The following is a 20419-nucleotide window of genomic DNA, read 5'->3' as shown; positions in this document are numbered from 1 at the left end:
ATCTTGATTTCCCTCATGAAGCTCTTCATTTCTTTGCCGCTTTATTGGCTTTCTCCCCTGTGTTAGTTCAGGTCCTCCGAGGAGCAGACACCAAGATGGGACTAGACGTGCAAGAGACTTACTGGGGCAACGCCTGAGGAAAGAATTGAGCAGGGAGGCAGGGAGAGCCGTCAGACCGTGATGCTGGGGAAGAAGGGTCCCAGGCTGCAGTGAGGCTCTAAGGAAGTCTGGCCGTGTTAACAGGCAGTCTTCTGGCCAAATCACCTTCCAGAGGAGCGCGCATCTCCCCGGGTGTGGGCCTGCCTCCATCAAACGCTGGCTGGGGGCGGCGCCGGGGAGCGTGGCCTCCTCTCGGACACAGTGGTGGATGCAGAACACGGCAGCTGGGTGGTCAGACCCCTGCAGCCGGACATTGGAGTTGGCCTTTTCTGAGCCCCGACACCCCCTACCCCTCAGTCGAACGAGGAGCCACGTCTGTGAAGTAGGAGCTGCACGATGTGATGCCAGCACCTGGCACGGTGGTTTGCCTGCTGTCCGTGCTGGCTGGCCACGCTCCCACGGTGTTCCTCCCCGCACGCCACCCCCACCTTAGTGAGACCACTGTTCCTCTTGGGAGCCTCCTATTCACCCGCCCTGAAAGGCGGAGCCTCCAAGGCCCGATGGCAAAGGCCCTACACCTTTTCTAGAGTGGTTTTCAAGGCATAGTCTCTAGATCACCTGGAACGAGGGAAAAATTTGATCCCTGGACCTGTTGGGTCAGATTCTCTGGGAGAGGAGCCGGGGAGTCCTCCTTTTAACAGCCCCTCCCCTCCAGGCTCCCGCCACCACCCCAGGACTCTGCGTGCTCTAGGACAAAGCAGGGTTTAGCAGAGCGGCTCTCTGTGTTCCTTTATTGAGAGGCTCAAGGCCCACCCACCAACCCAGGGCAAGCTTTATTAGGACAATTCAGCACTCAGCCCATGTGATGCCTCTGCCTTGGTTCCCTCCCCCAACCCCAGCAGGGGCCCAGGCAGGTATCTCGAGGTGGCTCACTGGTCCACTCTTTGCTTCTTTCTTGTCCAGATCCGCAATGTGGGCACAGGGCTGTGTGCAGACACAAAGCATGGGGCCCTGGGCTCCCCACTGAGGCTGGAGAGCTGCGTCCGGGGCCGAGGGGAGGCCGCCTGGAACAACATGCAGGTAAGGGCCGCTCCTCAGGACCAGTAGTCGGGCTCTCTGTGCCGTCGCGGCCTGCAGTACTCACATGGTCAGGACTGGGAGGGAGAGGCCATGTGTCAACGATGAGTCTCAGGACTTCCCTGGTGGTGCAGTGGTTAAGAATCCAGCTGCCAGTGCAGGGGACACGGGTTCGAGCCCTGCTCCAGGAAGATCCCACATGCCGCAGAGCAACTAAGCCCGTGTGCCACAACTACTGAGCCTGTGCTCTAGAGCCCACGCACCGCAACTACTGAGCCTGTGTGCCACAACTACTGAAGCCCGCGTGCCACAGCTACTGAAGCCCGTGTGCCACAGCTACTGAAACCCGTGCACCCTAGAGCCTGTGCTCCACAACAAGAGAAGCCACCACAGTGAGAAGCCCGTGCACCGCAACGAAGAGTAGTCTCCACTCGCCGCAACTAGAGAAAGCCCATGCACAGCAAAGAAGACCCAACGCAGCCAAAGATTTTTTAAAAAGACTCCATGCTTCCAATTCAGGGGGCGCAGGTTCGATCCCTGGTCAGGGAGCTAAGATCTCACATAGCACGGCCAAAAAAAAAAAGATGAGTCACAGGTCAGCCCAGGGTACGCATTATAAGAGCCTCCTGAACACCTTGGAAAGAGGAGCCCTGCACATCAGTCTGGACTATTGGTTACAAATGACAGACACCCAGCCCAAGTGGCCATCAACAGAAAGAGGGAGTTACTGGCTTGTGTCACTGAAAAGTCTAGATGATGTCATCAGGATCTCTCTAGGGTCTCAGCTCTGCTTCCCTCTCTGTTGGCTCCATTCTTAACCTGGCTGTCTTCCCATGTGGTGGCAGATGTGACCACCAGCAGCATAGGCTGCCAGCCACCCAGTGGAAAGGCATGTCCTTTCCAAGAGTTCTGGAGAAGTCCTGGGGCTCTCACATGTTGGGTTTCCTGAGCCAGTGATGATGGGGGTGTGATACAGCCCTCTTACTGACCTGGGCCAGGAATAATGCCTGTTCTCACCAGCCCGAGTGGAAAACACCCTGGTTCTATCAAAGAAATTGAAATTGTAGTTGAAAATATTCCCACAAAGAAAATTACAGGCTCAGATAGAGTTCCTGGTGAAATCTCTCAAATGCTTAAAGAAGATAAGTTACTGATTCTACAGAAACTCTTCCAGAAAAGGAGAGACTACGTCCCACCTCATTTTATGAGGCCAGCATTACCTTAATAGCAAAACCAGACTAAAACATTATAAGAAAACCACAGAGCAATATCCCTCATGAACATGATGCAAAAGTTCTAAACAAAAGTTTAGAAAATTATATCCAACAATATATGAAAAGGGTAATACATCATGGCTAAGTGTAATTTATCCCAGGAATGAATGGTTGGTTTAACATTAGAAAATTAATCAATATGATTCACCGTTAACAAAATGAAAAAGAAAACCATATGATCACCTCAGCACACCCAGAAAAACCATTTGACAAAATCTAACATCCATTTCTAATAAAAACTCTCAGCAAACCAGGACTAGAAAGGAACTTCCTCAACTTGATAAAGGGCATCTGTAAAAATTCTACAGCTAACATCATACTTCATGGTAAAAATCTGAATGCTTTCCCACTAAGATCAGGAACAAGACAGGGATTCCAACCTTATCATTTCTATTTGACATTGTTCTGGAGGTTCTAACCTGTGGCAAGAAAAAAATAATTTCATCCAGGTGGGAAATAAAGAACAAAAACTGACTTTATTTGCAGAATATGTGATCATCTATGTAGAAAATTCAATAAAATCTACAGAGAAGCTACCAGAACTAATAGCTGAGTTTAGCAAAGTTGCATGATACAAAAGTCAGTTGTTTCTCTATATACTAATAATGAAGAATCAGAAGTTAAAATTAAAAACAAGCATTTACAATGACAAAAAATATGAAATACTCAGGTGTGAAACTGACAAAATATGTGAAAAACCTGTGTACTGAAAACTACAAAACATTGCTGATAGAAACTAAAGAAGTTCTAAATAAATGAAGATACATACCATGTTCATAGGTTGGTAGACTCAATAATTGATATCAATTCTATCCAAAGAAATATATAAATTCAACAGAATCCTAACATTCTAGTAGGCTTTTTTGTAAAAATTGAAAAACTGATTCTAAAATTCGTATGGAAAATGGACAGGACCTAGAATAGCCAAAACAAAATTTCAGAAGAAGTACAAAGTTAAAGACTAACACTGATTTCAAGATGTATCGTAAAATGTCAGTAATTAAAGGTGTCATATTGACATAAAGAAAGATAAATGGAACAGAATAGGGTCCAAAAATAGACCCACACGTATGTGGACAGCCAACTTTTGCAGATGTTCAAAGGAAATTTAGTGCACAAAATATAATCTTTTCAACAAGTGGTGCATATCCATATGCAAAAAAATTTTTTCAATAAATACCTTAGACTATATACAAAAATTAACTCAAAATGGAGCATTGACCTAAACATAAAAACTAAAACAAAATATTTTAGAAGAAAACATAGGCAAAAGTGTTTGTGACCTTGGTAACCCAAGCCATGATTTCTTAGATACAACACCAAAAGACAATTCATAAAAGAAAAGAATTGATAAATTGGACTTCTTCAAAATGAAAAACTTCTGTTCTTTAAAAGATACTGTTGAGAAAATAGAAAAGCAAGCCACAGACAGGGAGAAAATGTTTACAAAGCATATATCTGATAAAGAACTTATATTTAGAGTATAAAATTTCTCAAAACTTAATAAGAAAATAAGCAATGCAATTTAAAAATGGGCAAAAGGTATGTACAGACATTTTTAGCAAAGAAGGCATGTCAGTGGCAAGTAAACACATCAAACATGCTTAACTTCATAGTTATTAGAGAAATGGAAATTGAAATGACAATCTATTAAAAAGACTGACCATACCAAGGGTTGACAAGGATGTAGATGAATTGGAACCATGCACACACCGCTGGTGGGAATGCGACTGGTACAACCACTTTGGAAACCAGTTTGGCAGTTTCTTGGAAAGTTACACGTGGATCCAGCCATCCCTTTTCAAGGGATTTATCCACGAGAGAAGAAATTATGTATACGTCCATACAATGGCTGGTACACACGTGTTCATAGCAGCTCTATTTTAAATAACCAAAAACTGAAAACAACCCAAATGTCCAAGAACAGGTAAACTGAGTACCATGCAGTGAAATAATACTTGACCATAACAAGGAATGAACTACTAATAAATGTTGTTATAACATGGATGACTCTCAACAGAATTGTGTTGAGTGAAATAAATCAGACCAAAAAAATACATACTGTCTGATTCCTTTTATATAAAATTCAAGAAATTGTGAACTAATCTCTAGTGATGGGAAGCAGAGGAGTGATTGCCTAGGGGCATGAGGAGTGGAGAGGGACAGGAGGAAGAGATTACAGAGGCACATGAGGGTGCTTTTGGGGTGATGGATACGTCCACTACCTTGATGATGATGATGGTTTCACGGGTGTCAACTATGTCAAAACGTATCAGACTGTACACTTAAATGTGGGCAATTTATCGCATGCCAAATACTGTTCAGTAAAGCTGCTGAAAAAAAAGTTTATCGACCAAATACAATATGTGAACCTTGTTTGGATCCTGATTCAAACAGACTGACTGTGAAAAGAAACGTGTAAGGCAGTCTGAGAACACTTGAACTCAAGATATTTGATGACAGGGAAGATTCTGTGGTAACTTTTCATTGTTATCATGGCATTTACTGAAGTCATGACACCTGCTGTGGTAGGATGTCCAGGATTTGCTTCAAAATAACGTGTGGGTGGGATATGGTGAGGGTAAGGCTGTAACAAGATTTGCCGTGAGTTGGTAATCCTCGAAGCTGGGTCACTGGGACAGGTGTGGTCAATAAACTTTCTTCTGGACCCCTGTGTTTAAAATTCCCCATAATTACAAAAAAAGAGAGTTCCCTAGCTTTGCTGCCCGCGTCACGATGTGCCTGTGTGTACAGGTGTTCACCTTCACCTGGAGAGAGGACATCCGGCCTGGAGACCCCCAGCACACCAAGAAGTTCTGCTTCGACGCCATCTCCCACACCAGCCCCGTCACCCTCTACGACTGCCACAGCATGAAGGGCAACCAGCTGTGGAAGTACCGCAAAGTAAGACAGGGTGTGGGGGGAACAGGGAAGCCTGCTTGATTTAAAAAAAAAAAAAAATGTGGTGCCTCACTCCCGATCCCCAGAGCCCCTCCCTCACACATTTGTTCCACAGACCTACCATGCCCGACTCTCCAGTCACCAAGAGAAAGCAGAAATTCAGCTTTTCATTTGAAGTCTCTAGAATCTTAAATGTTGGCAGCTGAGCCCATTTCTTAAAAAAAAACCACCTTGAAAGCCAATGAAATTTGACTGGAGATGGGCAGTGATTAGGGCCCTGGCCCGGAAGTGGCAGGCATCACTTCTTCCCGCATCCCAGCGGGCACAGCTCAGGCATGTGACAAGGCCAGCTGCAAGGGAGGTGGGCAGTGCCCACTGTGTGCTCGAGAGGAGAGCCAGACAGGTCTGCGAGCCTCCCTGCCTCCTTGCTGTTACCGCTGCTGCTGTTTGTTCACCTCCCCAGTGTGGCCCGGCTGATAACCTGCCTGTTTTGCAGGACCAGACCCTGTATCACCCCGTCAGCGGCAGTTGCATGGACTGCAGTGAACGTGACCACAGGATCTTCATGAACACCTGCAACCCCTCCTCTCCCACTCAGCAGTGGCTGTTTGAACACACCAACTCAACAGTCTTGGAAAAATTCAATAGCAACTGAGCCTTCACGTTCCCGTGGCAGGCCTGGCAGGGTCCTCTCCGGCATTCACTGCAGCCTCCCTCTCCCAGGAGAGGCAGGGCTTCTGCGGACTCCGTCACATAAAAGCTGCTGGCCAGCCGGGCCAGGGCAGAGGGGGCGCTTGAAGCTGGGCCAGGTGTCCGCCTGGCCCTGCAGGCCCCGAGTGGTGGAGGCGGGATAGAGAGCAGACCCCACAAGAGGCCCCGCTCAAGAGCAGAGCCTGCTGCACCCCTGGCGGCATCATGGAAATCCAGGAGAGCCTTTTCAACTTTGTCACCACGTTCTCTTGAGCATTATGCGGGAGGACTGCCAGGGCAGCCCTAGACCACCCTAAAATGAGTCCTCTGAGGCTGCCTAGCCTTCAGGTGGCTCATACATGACAGTCCTGCAGAGAGAGAGACAAATTCTGTCTGTAGGGGGGCAGCTTTTAGCACCAGTGCCACCCATCTGCAGCAGAAGGGAAAAAGTCTTTCTTGGGGCCACTGGTTTCAGCTTTTGAATTTTTGCCTGCCCAGCGTCTGTTCTCTGTCACAGCCCCAGGAGATGCAGTCGAAAGCCATGCCTCGGGCCCTCCGAGTGTTCAGTACTGACCACTGGCCAGCTGCCAGGCCTGGGGGCAGCAGCGCGACCCGCAGATATTCCTTTGCAGCCGTGGACAGACAGGACGTCTCCCCTTGCTCTCAGGGTACTCGAAATGCCCATTTTAGTGCTCTCCGGGCACAAGGACAGCCCAGCCACCAGCTTTTCAGGACTGTGTTTCAGATGGCCTTGGGCCTGTGGCATGGGCCCAGTAAAAGACCTCCAAACTAGAAATTCTGGCTGAATTTCCCTCATCAGTGCTTCCATCTCTCTCTCTCCCTCTCTCTCTCTCCCTCTCTCTCTCTCTCTCTCTCTCTCTCTCTCTCTCTCTCTCTCTCTCTCGGCCAATTGCCTGCCTCAGGAGAGGAACAGAGGTGTGAGGTCCGCAGGCCCCCAGGGTGGACCGTGGGCACGATGCCTAGCCTCTGACTCATCGTGGTTCTCGTTCTCATATGGAATTCTAGAACTTTTAAAGAACTCTGTACTGTGATCACAAACTAGAATGCCACATAGGATTCTGGTATTCTAGCATCCAATATGGATTTCTAGGATGCTGTGATTAGCCAGCCAAGTGTAAAACATTCGAGGCAGCCCCCAGCCTAGAGACAATCTGTGAAGTCCAAGGTTGGTGGTGCTGGGGGAGGGGGCAGGGGACCTGTGTCCATCAGCTCTTACCGGAGGCCTTGGTGTGACACGGTCCTCAGCCCAGACCTGAAGCCCTGCCACCTGCCACCATGGTCACAGCTGCAGTGGAGAACAGATCCCAGTGTCCCATGAACAGACGTGCACCTAGCTCCATGCCGGTCCTTTGTGTTTACCTTTTGCTTTGTTAATTATGTGTCAGCCTCCCAGAGGGCTCCCAAACTAATAGGAAGTGTTTCTGTAACCAGCCTGCCACCCACTGATTCAGAAATGGAAATCGCAGTCTACAGCCCACGGCTTCTGCCAGCTAGCCCAGGAAGTCCTTGAATCAGTATTCCAATTAGAGTTGAACCTCTCGATTGTGTTATTTACCAATGAAATAACTGAGACATAAATCTGGGAGCAGAGCCACGAATCTGCCTTTGAGATGCTGGCTGATCTCAAGGCTGTCAATTATCTGGGGAGGGAAGTAAACACTCCCGGCCACCACCACCCCGATTAAGCGTGCAGCGGGCAAAATGTCACTTCCACTTCTGCCTCAGCACAAGCCCTGCTCTGGCCACCTGCCCGCAGGAGAGGCGGCCCCGTGCTCACAAAGTCTGCTTGTCGATCCCTGGTGTCTTTTCCAAGGGAGTCTATATCTTTAGAAGTGGCCCTCTGTAGGAAGGAGTCAAAGATGAGACCCATTCCAGAATCTAGGATAACAAGAGTGTCGCAATTTGGGAGAACTGAGTTAGGATTCATCATCAGAGAGTAATTCAGCATCATTAAAATAAAACCTGTGCCTTTTAAAAAGAAAAAATGCAAATGTACAGCCAATCCCTAAACTTGAATCATTTCCTAGTGCCTTGCTAGACATAAAGGGGCGGGGTTGGGGGGAGGGGAAACATTTTTGGTGGTGTGTGCAGTTCCTGTTGGATGAGTGTGTGTGTCTTAATGTCTAATTTCAAGCAGGAGGCGTTGGGCCTAGAGCAGGATCTGAGACAGCAATGCCTCCCAAGGGCCAGAGGCCAGAAGTTATTCCGTTTAATGCAAGTAACACCCCAAATTTAAAGGGTGACTGGATGGCTCGTTTAATCTGTGGCCAAGAAGGGCCTCAGGAGCCCCTGGGAGAGGGCCCTGTTTGGAAGCCACGCCTGCAGCCCCCAATCCCACGCCCAGGTGGAGTGCGGAGCACTGGCTAGGTTTCCAAATGGTCCCACTCCAAGTGGGTGACAGGACGCATGTGGAAAGCAGGAGCAGTGGCAGGCAGTCCTCAGTCGTCCTCTTTTCCATCCTTTGGTTCTCCTTTTGAGTCTGGTTTTGCACCCTCAACAAAGGATGGGCAGGTCCTCCGAGCACTCTGGCATTTGTAATTGCTGAGCCCACATCTGTAGGTGCCGAGACTTGGCATAGCCTGTAATCAAGGAAGGAAGGAGAGAAGTCCATTTGTTAACTGGCCAACTGAACGCACATACAGCCACCCATTGTTCTGTCTTCATTTTGGAAAACCACCTGGCTCGAGGATCCAGGTCCCTGCTCCACCCCGGCTGATGGTCAGTCAAACAGCCAGGAGCCTGTGGAGGTGCTGTCAGCCAGGTAATGGGTGAGAATGTGGACCCTTTTTCCTTTAAAGCCTTTCTTCTGAGCATGAGGTCACAAAACAGGGTATGGCTAGAAAGTGTCATGCCTGTGTGGACCACCAGCAGCCTTTCCAAAGGGGGACTCCAGAAACATTTTGGAATGCAGAGAGCATCTTCACTGTCAGTACAAGGCCTTGGAGGAGGTGGCTAAGCATGCAGGCACATGTGTGAAAAGCCATTCCACCTTGTGCTTCCAGTTGGAGCTTTCAACTTTTAAAACAGTCCAGGAGCTATCAGTTCCCTATTTTTGGAAGAAATAGCTCAGAGGCAGAAGGGAGTACATCCACAAAAGAGATCTAATGGGAGATACAACCTTAGGACCTGGGGAGGAAGAGCCGTTCTTGTTGAAGATGTAGTTCTTGTTGAATCTTGTTGGATTCCCAAAGTCCACATTATATTCGCCACCGGTTGAATTTCTTTTTCTCCGTAAGAAATAGGTGATGTGCTTGAAGATGGCACCATATTTCTTTCTGTGCATCTCTACTTTTCGTCTCTGAAGTTTCAAAAGAGTGGCGAAGCACTTTACAGTAGTAACTGAGAAATCTGGACTCCTTGCTTCAGGGATCCCTTGTTTGCACAGATTGGGTGATCCTTTGTAATTCTTAGAAGGCAATGCATTTTTAATTAAGTTTTCTGAAGATTTCTAAGTGTGGGAGAAGGGCAAGGAGTGAGTTCTGTCCTGGAATTCTTTTCTGCTTTCAACTGATGCATTTTTGTGAAAATCCAAGTAATATGTTTGTTCAAACTTGATCTTGAGCCAAGGCCCACGTCACCTTTGGGGTGGGAGTTGGACCTACATTCCTAGCGACAAGGTCCTCTTAACATCCACTCCCAAAATGGCTTTGATTCAGCCATGCCAGCCAACAAGGTCAGGGTCCTGCTCTGTTACAGGCTTGAAGGTGGATCCCAAAGGGCTTCCAAGCAAGGAATATTTGAGAAGTCACATCTGGGATTCCATAGAGAAAGCTCGAGACCACCAACCTCTCATCTCCTGCCTGGAAAAGTGAGCCTTTGTGAAGACCTGACTTACCATGTACAACTGTGATTGTGACTGTTGTTGAGTAAACCTCCAGACTTTTTCTCTAATGTGGTCTCTGGCTAATTCCTTGTCCTGCGCCATTCTCCAGTGCATCATTCCCCGTGTATTCGTCGAGCACCCGCTCAGTGCCCAGGGCCTCTGCTAGGTCCAGAATAAATTCCCAACAGCCATCGTTCTAGAGAGGAAGGCAGACCTCAGACAACTCACCATGATGATTTCAGGTGTGAATAGGGCTATGAAGGATATAAACAAGGTATTTTAGAGACTGGGGTAGGGATCAATGTGAGGTAGGATACTCAGGGAATGCCTCCGTGAGAGATGGATGATATGAGGAGGGAGTATGAGCCAAGAGGCAGTTTGGTGGAGGAGCATTCCGGGCAAAGGGAACAGGCAGTGCAAAGGCCCTGAGGCAGGAAGGAGTTCCCGTGTTGGAGGCACAGAAGGAGTTCACAGACTTAGGCGGGGTAGCCCACAAAGGGTCTTACACCCAAAGACCACACCCACGAGTGGAGGGTTTCAGTGAAAATATGAAACAGGCTTAGCTCATGTCTTATGTTCACCCATGAGCCACAAGTCCCTGCTTACCAAAGCATTGTGATGCTTCTGAGTATTCGATTATGTAATACCATGGAGTGGAAAGAACACTGGTTGCCCTGGCTCTGCAACAGACTCGGTGAGATCTTGTGCAAATCCTGCCCCCTAGCTAGGTCCCAGTTTTACACAGTGAAGTGAGTGTTTTGATGATGCTTCCAGCTCCACCTGTGCTCCTGTGGCTGAGTCTTGGGGTGGGGCTGCAGGAGGCCATGAACAGAAGCTATCCTGGTGCTGTCGTTCAGAGCCCACTAGAGGGCGCTGTGGACCGCGGCTTGGAGAAGGCTGATGAACAGAAAGGGGGATCTGATCGCCGGCCACTGCGGCAGGTTTGTGCCCTGGAACAGGAAGGTAGATACTGTCTTTTGTAACTCGTGTTTTTTTGTTGTTGTTGTTGTTTGAAAAATCTTTTATCACCCATGAATTCTAAACATTTTAATGGTTTCTTGAAAAAGATTTTACTAGGAAATAAAGGGAGGGAAGAACATTTCAGGTGTAGGGGCAGCCTGGGCAAAGACCCTGTGGGGCGAGCATGACAGGTATGAAGGTCAGTGAGCTGGAGCAGAGTGGGAGAGACAGAGGAGATGAGAAGGAGGGGCAAACCGAGCCAGGCCCTGTAGGGCCTTGCGGGGGCCGTGTTACCGAGTCTCTGATCTTTATTTTAAAAGCAGCAGGAACCATTAAAGGGTTTGGGCAGAGTGAGAGCGTCAGTTGTGCCTTTGACGGGCGTCTAGAGCCAGGAATGAGTTGCTCAAGGTGCTAGGCACGTACTAGGCACCTGGAGCCCGCAGAGTGAGAAACAAATCCAGGGCAACTGGCCCTCAGGTGCCTCTTCAAAGTCACTGACAGCTGAGGGGGGAAGGGGAGAAGATCACGTTTCTCATCCGTTTTAGCCCCTCATCCTCCCAAGTCTGCAAGCAAGAGGAGAATTCAAGGTAAAAAAGCGCTTAGCCAGACACACAGTGGGAGCTCTTTTGTGTTGTTGGCATACTTATTGGGAAACAGATTCAGAGAATTTGCCAGTGTGCTCAAAGGTTTGCATTTTCCTTTTCTCGCGGTGGGGTTGGGACTTCGGGGCTCCTGGCACTTAGGACTCAATAAGTATTTGATGAATGGACAAATGGATGAATTATCTAGTTTCAGATTACACTTCAGGCCTTTTTTTCCTCCACTCACAGCCCACAGATCCTATAGTGAGTTCTACTATGTTTGTTATATGCTATTTGCCCTTGAGAAAGTCCCTTCCTCTCCCTGGGCCTCAGATCCTCCTTACAACCATGAGAAGAAGGGGAGCAAATTAGATAACGGTCAACCTGGAATATTCTAGTTCCACAAATCTTGCATCCAGTATTTTGCAATGGCCCAGATCGTGTTAAGGATTTATTTTCCAAGTTCAGCTACGGGATGGGATCCCCTCCTGGTTCTATTATTGGTGTCTCCCACCCTCGAGCTTCTGGGCTTCTGGTGAAGTGGGTCCAGGACTCGGCATCCGAAGCTTCCTTCCTGCAGCTGCTCACAGCTCTGCCAATCTCTGGCCTCAGGCAGCTGGCTCCTCTTTTGTTCACCCTCAATGCCTGGGCTGCCCAGCTTGGCAATACCTGGCGTCCCAAATGGTGCTCAGGGCGGCCTGCGGCTCTTGCCTTCAAGTCTGACTTGATTCAGGTTGGCAGGGTGACAGCCCCGGGCACACTTCACAGCCACTCTCACACACACAACGCCATAGAAACAAAAGAACACACGGTGAGCCCTCAGAAAAAGCAGGTTTCTTAGCAACTTTACAGCCTTCGTTCATGAGCTACTTGAAATTGAAGCAGCGTCTGATCTCCTGCCAGCTCCTGCCTGGGGATGGGGAGAAGGGGATGGAGGGTCTGCCTTTGCTGGAGCTGAGAGCTCAGCTTCCCCACCGCTGGCCTATCAGTCAGCCTGGGAGGCAGAGGCCGAAATTCCAGATTTGTCCAGGTTCTAGGAGAGTCCTCGCTACGGTTGCTTCACAGCTACAGCTGCAGAATTCAATCAACAAACCATACTGAAACATGTACTGTGGGCTCGTGGTGGTCCATGCTGTGTGCCCAGAGTGGTTTATCCCAGCTCTGTCCTCGGCCCTGGAAAAAGACAGGTAAATAAGGGACCACCTGCAACCTCTAGAGCCTAGTGATGAGAACAAACAAGGACACAGACAGGTGAGAAGAGAATAACTTGATTCCCGCTGCACTGCCTACAGGTTGCAGTTTGCACTATTTTACAGCTTGCAGCTTTACTCCAGGCCTTTAGAATAAGACCCAAACTTTTTAGCCAGGCCCAAAAGGTCCTTTGGAGCTGGCCCCTGCCTGCTTCTCCATCACGTCCTAACAGGGCTTAGGTGCCCACACAGGCCAAGGCTTTCCCATCTCCAGACCCCGCTGGTCCCTCTGCTTGGAATGTTCTCTACCTGCTCTGCAGCTTCTTTTCACCCTTTGGGTCTCAGCCCAACTGTCACCTCACCCAAGAGGCTCTGCAGCTTCTTTTCACCCTTTGGGTCTCAGCCCAACTGTCACCTCACCCCAGAGGCTTCTCTATCAAGAACAGACCCACACACATCATTCACTCATTCTCAGCACCTCTGTAGCTCCCCTCCTCACACTTATCCTAATAACACAGTCTGTTCTCGTGATTCACAGCAGTTTCGTTCTATAAAGTCACCATGGACACCAAATGAGCGAATACAGACCCATCGCTCCTAGGGGAAGCACAGGATTAGGTTCCTGCCAGCCTCTGGTCACCACATTTTCATCAAGCCATCAATACATAACCTTGTTTTATGTGCATTTCTGTTTAAAGACACTTCATTTCATATAGATCATTAATTCATTCACGTTGAACTCACAGCCAACAACACTATAACTCATGCCTCAATGAAACTTATCTAACATATATCTTATCTCCGTCAGGCACATCCCAGCCTTCTGTGCTTAGGAACGCTAGGCAGTACCTCAGCACTGTGCTTACAGGGCATTTTAAACCAAAGCCATCAACTAAAGCACAAAAATGTAAACAGTGCAACACAGAATAAGATGGCAAGAAGGACTTTTGTTTACAGTGTGAGAGCTGAATTGACCTCAGCTGGGAACATGCGTGGTGGGTGACTCCAATTTTTCTCCACTCTACACATGCACATGTCCAGAAGTGACCTCAGAAGTGCAGCAAGTATTGGTTTTGAGGTTACAAGTACATTTTAGTGAGTAGGCAAATTTGCAAACACAAAATTAGCAAATGAGGATTATTTTAATTATCAGTTATTTTATTCCTTCATTTAGGTGTTTGATGTCTTTCCCCTCCACTGGACTTCATGAGGGTAATGCTCTTTCTGTACTGCTCACCATTTTATCCCCAGCTCTTAGCAGAACTGATTCGGACTTTGGAAATTGTTGAGCTATTGTTGAACCAAATACCTATCTATCTCTGGAATTTTCGTTTTGTGAGATTTATTAATACTCATGATTTATGTCACTGTTAGTTGCATATTTAATGAGGGCCAAAATAAAACAGCTTTCTGGGGCTTCTTCCTGACCACACTCACAGAAGATTGATGGATAAATCAAAACTTGATTTTTTCATGGGCATTAGAATTTTCCAGGGAGGCAAATAATTACATGCAGTTTCCTAGTCTCAGCTGAATTATTCCTTAGAAACTTGCTTGGTAACCTAGCATTAAAGAAAGAAGTGGAGAGGGCTAAGGGAATTTTTGCCTTCCCCATGACAGAGTATACACAGGCCCCTACATCCATACATAAATTCATTTCTGAAAATGTGACTAATCTCAAAAGTCAAACAACAAATGCATTCTGTCAACAGAGCACATCTGTTCCTAGGTGATAAAATATGGTATAACTCTTCCAATTACACTTGCATTTTTGGACACAATCTTTGATGATATATATCCAGTCTTGGCTAATATAACTTCAATTTGATTGTTTTCCTTCACAAATCAAAAAGCAGGCTTAAGAACATCCAGTGGAGGCTAAAGATTCATTCCTTTCAATAAATCTAGTTATTTCTCTTTTTTTCCAGTTTTAAGTCAGTAAAATGTGATCTTTTAAAAATTTTTATTGGAGTATAGTTGATTTACAATGTTGTGTTAGCTTCTGCTGTACAGCAAAGTGAATCAGTTATACATATATACAAAAATGACATATATACATATATAATTACACATATATCCACTCTTTTTTAGATTCTTTTTCCCACAGAGGTCATTACAGAGTATTGAGTAGAGTTCCCTGTGCTATACAGTAGGTTCTTATTAGTCATCTATTTTATACATAGTAGTGTGTATATGTCAATCCCAATCTCCCAATTCATCCCTGCCCCCACTTCCCTCCTGGTAACCGTCCAAGTTTGTTTTATACATCTGTGACTCTATTTCTGTTTTGTAAACAATTTCATTTGTACCATTTTTTGATTCCACATGAAATCTAATTATTTCTATCTTTATATCAATTATAAAGAGTTAATGATACACATACTTCCTTTTTTAAACAGCCTTATTGAGCTGTAATTCACCCATTTAAAGTGTATAATACAACGTTCTTAGTATATTCACAAGGTTGTGCAGCCATCACCACTTCCTAATTCCAGAACACTTCTGTCCCGCTAGAAAGAAGCCCTGTACCCATTAGCGGTCACCCCCCACCCCAGCCCCCCGACCCCAAGCCCCTCAGCCGTTGGCAACTGCTAATCTTACTGTCTCTATGGATTTCCCATTTCTGGACATTTCACATAAATAGAATCATGAAATATATGACCTTTTGTGTTTGGCCTTCACTTAGCATAATGTTTTCAAGGTTTATCCATACTGTAGCATGTATCAGTACTTGATTTCTTTTTATAGATGAATAATATTCCATCTTCTGGATAGAATTTTGTTTATCCATTCATCAGTTGATAGATATTTGGGTTGTTTCCATGTTTTTGGCTATTGTGAATAATGCTATGAACATTCATGTACAGGTTTCTGTGTAGATGTACCCTTTCATTTCTCTTGGGTAGATACCTAAAAGTGGAATTGCTAGGTCATCTGATAATTCTATGTTTAACATTTTGAGTAGCTGCTAAACTGTTTTTCCAAAGTGGTGTCACCACTTTGCATCCCTCCTAGCAATAGATGCAGGTTTCAATTTCTTCAGATCTTCACCAACACTTGCTGTTGTCTGTCTTATTGACTGTAGCCATCCTAGTTTGTGTAAAGTAATATCTCATTGTGGTTTTCATTTACATTTCCCTAATTATTAGTGATGTTGAGCATCTTTTCATGTGCTTATTGACCATTTGTATACACTCTTTGGAGAAATACCTATTCAAACCCTTTGCCCACTTTTTAATTGGCTTGTCTTTTTATTATTGACTTGTAAGAGTTCTTTATATATCCTGTATAAAAGTCCCTTATCAGATATATGATTTGCAAACATTTTCTCCCATTCTCACTTGCTTGATATGCACATGCGTCACATCACTACTGTTGGTACTTTCACTTTTCCATTCACACAATTTTATGTGATTAAGATGCAATAAAATAATCAAGTACTTTCCCAATCATTGCTGGGCAGATGGATATGGAGACCGCCCATGTGGAAAGTGAACAGTTGGCAGATAAGCAGTGCCACCCTGCCGTCTTGTCCTTTGATGTCTCTTTCCCTCACATGCAGAAACCTGAACTCAATGGGAAGCTTAGAGGTGTCATCATGTAACATATGAAATAATAACTACCGCTTATTGAGCACTTACTATGTGCAAGACATTGTGCTAAGTGCTTTACATTTATCACATTTGATTTTCACAAAAGCCCTATAAGAGAAGTACTATTATCTCATTCTATAGATGAAGAAAACTCAGGCTCTTATAGTTTAAGTTGTCAATGGTTCTACAGCAGATAAATTGGCAGAGCTGGGATTCAAACCAAGTGCTTCAGAGTAGGGCGCCCTACTCTGAATGAGGAAAATAAGGCTAAATTTATTCCATTTAGATGACTGTCCTTTATTTTGAGATTCTTCCTACTTTTTTGGTATTCTGTATCGCCTACTAACAGTACCAAAAGACGGTATTTTTCTTACCGTTATTATAAAAGAAATATAGTCACGTGGTAAAATATTCAAATAGGAAAAAGCGTTATTAACTTCAAATTCTTTCTACCTTTCCTTCCTTGACCTGCAGTCTCCACCATAGAGGCAACCACAATTACTAGTTTGTGTATCCTTCATATATATATGTGCATGAATGTGTGTATAAAATTTTCTTAAAATACAAATGGAACTTATACTCTACATACTGCTTTGTATCTTTTCTTTTTTCACTTAATAAATATCTTGTTATCGTTGAATATATTTAATTTCTTGAAAAAACGTTGACTGAGTCCCTACTATGGTAGCCACCAGAATTGGAGAATTAGTGTTGTATGCACTCGAGCTACAGCAGCAAATAATACAGACGTGGTCCCTGCCTTCATGGAGCTTATATTGTAAAGGGAGAGACAGTCACACAACAAAAAGAATAATAATAAAAGAGATTAATTGCATATTGTGATGAATGCGAATAAGAAAAGACACTGAACAGAGAACAGATGGGTGGGGGAAACCACCTGCTCTTAATCTCTCTGGGAAGATGACATTTACATTAAGGCTTGAGGGATGGAGCCAGCCATAAAGGAGCAGGTGGAACAGCATTCCAGTCAGAGGGAACTGCCAGTGCAGAGACCTTGAGGTAGGGAGGAGCTTGGCCTTTCTGAGGAACTTACAGAAGAATAATTAGAGCCGAGGCACAGGGAGCAGGGCAAAGAGATGGCAGGGGGCAGTGTCAGAATGCACTGGGAAGCCGGTGAGGGGCCTTAAGGAGGGTGTGGCATGGTCTGGTTTGTGTAGATGCTCCCTAGAGAACAAGTGACTTAGTGACCAGCTCAGAGGCCAGTGAAACACTTCAGGCAAAAGATGATGGTGGGCTGGGCTAGGCGGCTGGCTGCAGAAAATGAAGCCAAGAGGACAGATTCTAAATATCTATTGGAAGTAGAAGAAAGTGCCTTGATGATGGGTTGGCTTGGAGTGGGGTGAGAGGAAGGGAGAGTCACGGGTGATGCAGGTTGCAACTTATGAGTTTGGGTGTCAGAGAAGGTTAACTTGAACATCGTGGTCTGTGATGCCTCTGGAGCATTCCAAGCAAAGAGCTGAATGTTGTTATCTGGAGTTCAGAGGAGAGGTCTCAGCTAGAATTATAAAGCTGGGGGTTATCAACCTGCAATTTTAAATATCTGGGGGTAGGTTTGGGTATGGAAAAGAATGTTATAGTTACTGACTCAAGTTGCCCATTTAAAAACCTAGCTTTTCTTTTTTTTTTTTTTTTTTTTCATGTCTGAAACATTTATATTAACATATTTCCTAGCTTTTCTTAAAGGCTTTAAGTTCAACTTACAAATCTTGTTATTCCATTATAAGTCTAGTAATTTTTCGTATGAAGATAAGGACAATCACTTTCACTTGTTCTGATTACTATTAAATTAATTCTTAAGTTTAGTAGCTTCAGTCCTCAAACATTTAACAGACTTACAGCCTTAATTAATCAAATTTCCTTAGACATTTCAGACTACAATTACAAAATTAATATGCCTGATTTTCTCAAACACTTTAAATGTCCAACAGGGCAGACTTAACAAATCTAAAAAGCCAGATCTTTCTAAGCACTTAACCATACGTTGTAGATTAATTACCTAAAGTTATAAATGTAACAAGTCAGATTCTCTGGGCCATTTCAAGAATCTTAAATCCTACACAAAGCAGAACAAGACCACAGAACCTTCTCTCCTGTATTGATTCCTTCAATATCTGAATATTTATTTATATCTCCTCTCTGGAGTTACAGATTTACTCCCTCAGCAAGGGGATCAGAATTTTTTCCAAATATTACTATTTGGAACTAACCTATATAACAACATGGGAAAAGCTTATGAGAAAGCTTTCCTTGAAGAAAGACTATGAAATTGTATGTAAAGGATGGTTAAAAGCATGTGCCCCGCCCCCAAGAAAAAACATAGAGGCTGGGGGTAATTAGGAGAGAAACCGCACAGTTATTTGAACAGGGAAAGGTTAATATAAAGATTTATTAATTGTAACAGGGGACTGTAGTAATGAGGCATTGCCCAGTAAGAAGTAAAGAGAACTCTAAAGAATACAGGAATAGCAGATGTAAGGAGCAGACAATACTCCTGGGGCTGAGATAGAGCACCCAGGAAAAAGGACCCCCTGCCCCTCCCCCACCTGAAGGGTAGTGCCAGGGGAAGCTGGTGCTGAAGAAACTATGTGTACTGCAGTAGCCTGGCGCTGGATGCAAATGCTATTTTGAAAAAAATATATGTGGGAAATGTAGGAGCTCTTATCCATACCAATCAGGTTTGAAAGCAACATCACACACTGCCTTGTACAGAGATACCCAGCTGTTTCCTGTGTTGATGTCTGAGCTCCCCTGCTAGAAGATATCCTCTTTTAAAGCAAGGATTATATTTCATCTTCCTCGTGTGGCCAAGCCTGAAGTGAGTATACATTATATGCTCAATAATTTATTTTTGAATATATGAACTCTGAGGGAAGACTCTTACTCAACTTGCCTTTTTTCCATTAATTTTTTATTCTATGTTTTCCTACTGTAAAGGCAAGAAATATTTATCAGGGAAAATGCAAAGGTAGAATAAAGGGAGAAAAATATCCATCATAATTACTGTTGGTACTTTGGTGTATTCCTTAGGCACAAATAGTTGTTTTTCTTTTTTCTTTTTTTAAAAACATAGATGTACACACATCATATCCCATATGCAATGTTATATCCTGTATTTTAAACTTAATGTAAATAAAGCACTTCTCCAACTCATCAACTCTTTGTTGAAGAGTCAGTGGTGAATTATTTTATTTAGAAAACGTTTACACTAATGTTATGAATGCAAATGACTGCAAAATATCTCATTCTGAAGATGTTAGGTTGTTGATATAACCATTTCCCTTGTGAAACTTTTGGTTCTTTTAAAATTTTTTCTATTATAAATAATCCCATAATGAACATTGTTGTGTATAAAATATTCTCCGGTAGGCCGATTTCCTAAAATGGCTGACCCACATGTGAAATTACTAGGCTAGTGGGTACAAATACGTTTAAGGCCACTGAGGAAAACTGAAGATCATAGGACATCTGCTTCTAAACATGAAAACTGGTAGCTTCCCGATTTCAACAAGACACAAACCAGAAGCCTCTTCAATGCCACCTAGTACTACCAAAATAGGTACACGTGCTTAGCTAACGCTCCCAGTCCCCTCCACGCCCCTCCCCCTGAGAAAATGCTGCCCAGCCCTAAAAGACTGCATGACTGCCTGACCCTGGGCTAGTCCCTTCGGGCCTTTGGCCCTCATTTGTCCCCAGGCTACCCAGTGGAGAGGTGGCCTGACTAGGCGTGCCGAATTAGAGGATATTCCTACAATCCTGGGTGTGTGTTTGACGTCCTGGGAGCCGAATCCCAAGCTCCGGGGCTCTACAGGGCGCGGTCACCTCGCGGGTAAACCCGGAGGCTTAAAGCATTAGAAGCTACAGTTTACAGAGCTCCAGGGAGGGCCCAAAGTACGACAAGCCCTTCTCCACGCCGAGATTGGCCCAGCCTTTTCTACATCTCCTGCGCAGCGCCTCCTCTTCCCCGCGGTTCACCTAGACCACCCTCCAGACCTAATCCCGACTTCCGATTCTTCCCAGCGGAAGGGTCACCCAAGCCCCTTGGGTCCCCTTCCCTCTCTCCTTTTCTTTCCGCACCGACCAAGCCAGTCCCAGTCTCCACAGTGGGGGGGTCTCCGCCACCCTAAGTTTCTGACCACCTTGCAAGACCCGCCATCAGACTCCCATCACCTCTTCTGCACGTATTTCCACG

At 45.3% G+C, this 20419-nt stretch overlaps 1 protein-coding gene across 4 annotated transcripts in view; it reads left to right on the top strand.

Moving 5' to 3' along the window:
- Nucleotides 1-9953, top strand: part of GALNT10 (polypeptide N-acetylgalactosaminyltransferase 10) — a 223055-nt gene extending 213102 nt beyond the window's left edge. For all 4 annotated transcript variants that reach the window (XM_082453912.1, XM_082453913.1, XM_082453914.1 and 1 more), the window contains 3 exons: nt 1063-1179; nt 5205-5354; nt 5848-9953. In XM_082453912.1, the coding sequence (XP_082310038.1) occupies nt 1063-1179; nt 5205-5354; nt 5848-6006 (426 nt within the window). In that variant the 3' untranslated portion in view covers nt 6007-9953. The remainder of the gene's footprint in view (nt 1-1062; nt 1180-5204; nt 5355-5847) is intronic.
- Nucleotides 9954-20419: the final 10466 nt, after the last annotated feature.

The sequence above is a fragment of the Balaenoptera physalus genome (genome assembly GCF_965194825.1).
Source record: "Balaenoptera physalus genome assembly, chromosome: 3".
NCBI lineage: Eukaryota > Metazoa > Chordata > Mammalia > Artiodactyla > Balaenopteridae > Balaenoptera > Balaenoptera physalus.
This window is presented reverse-complemented; position numbering and strand designations above follow the sequence as displayed.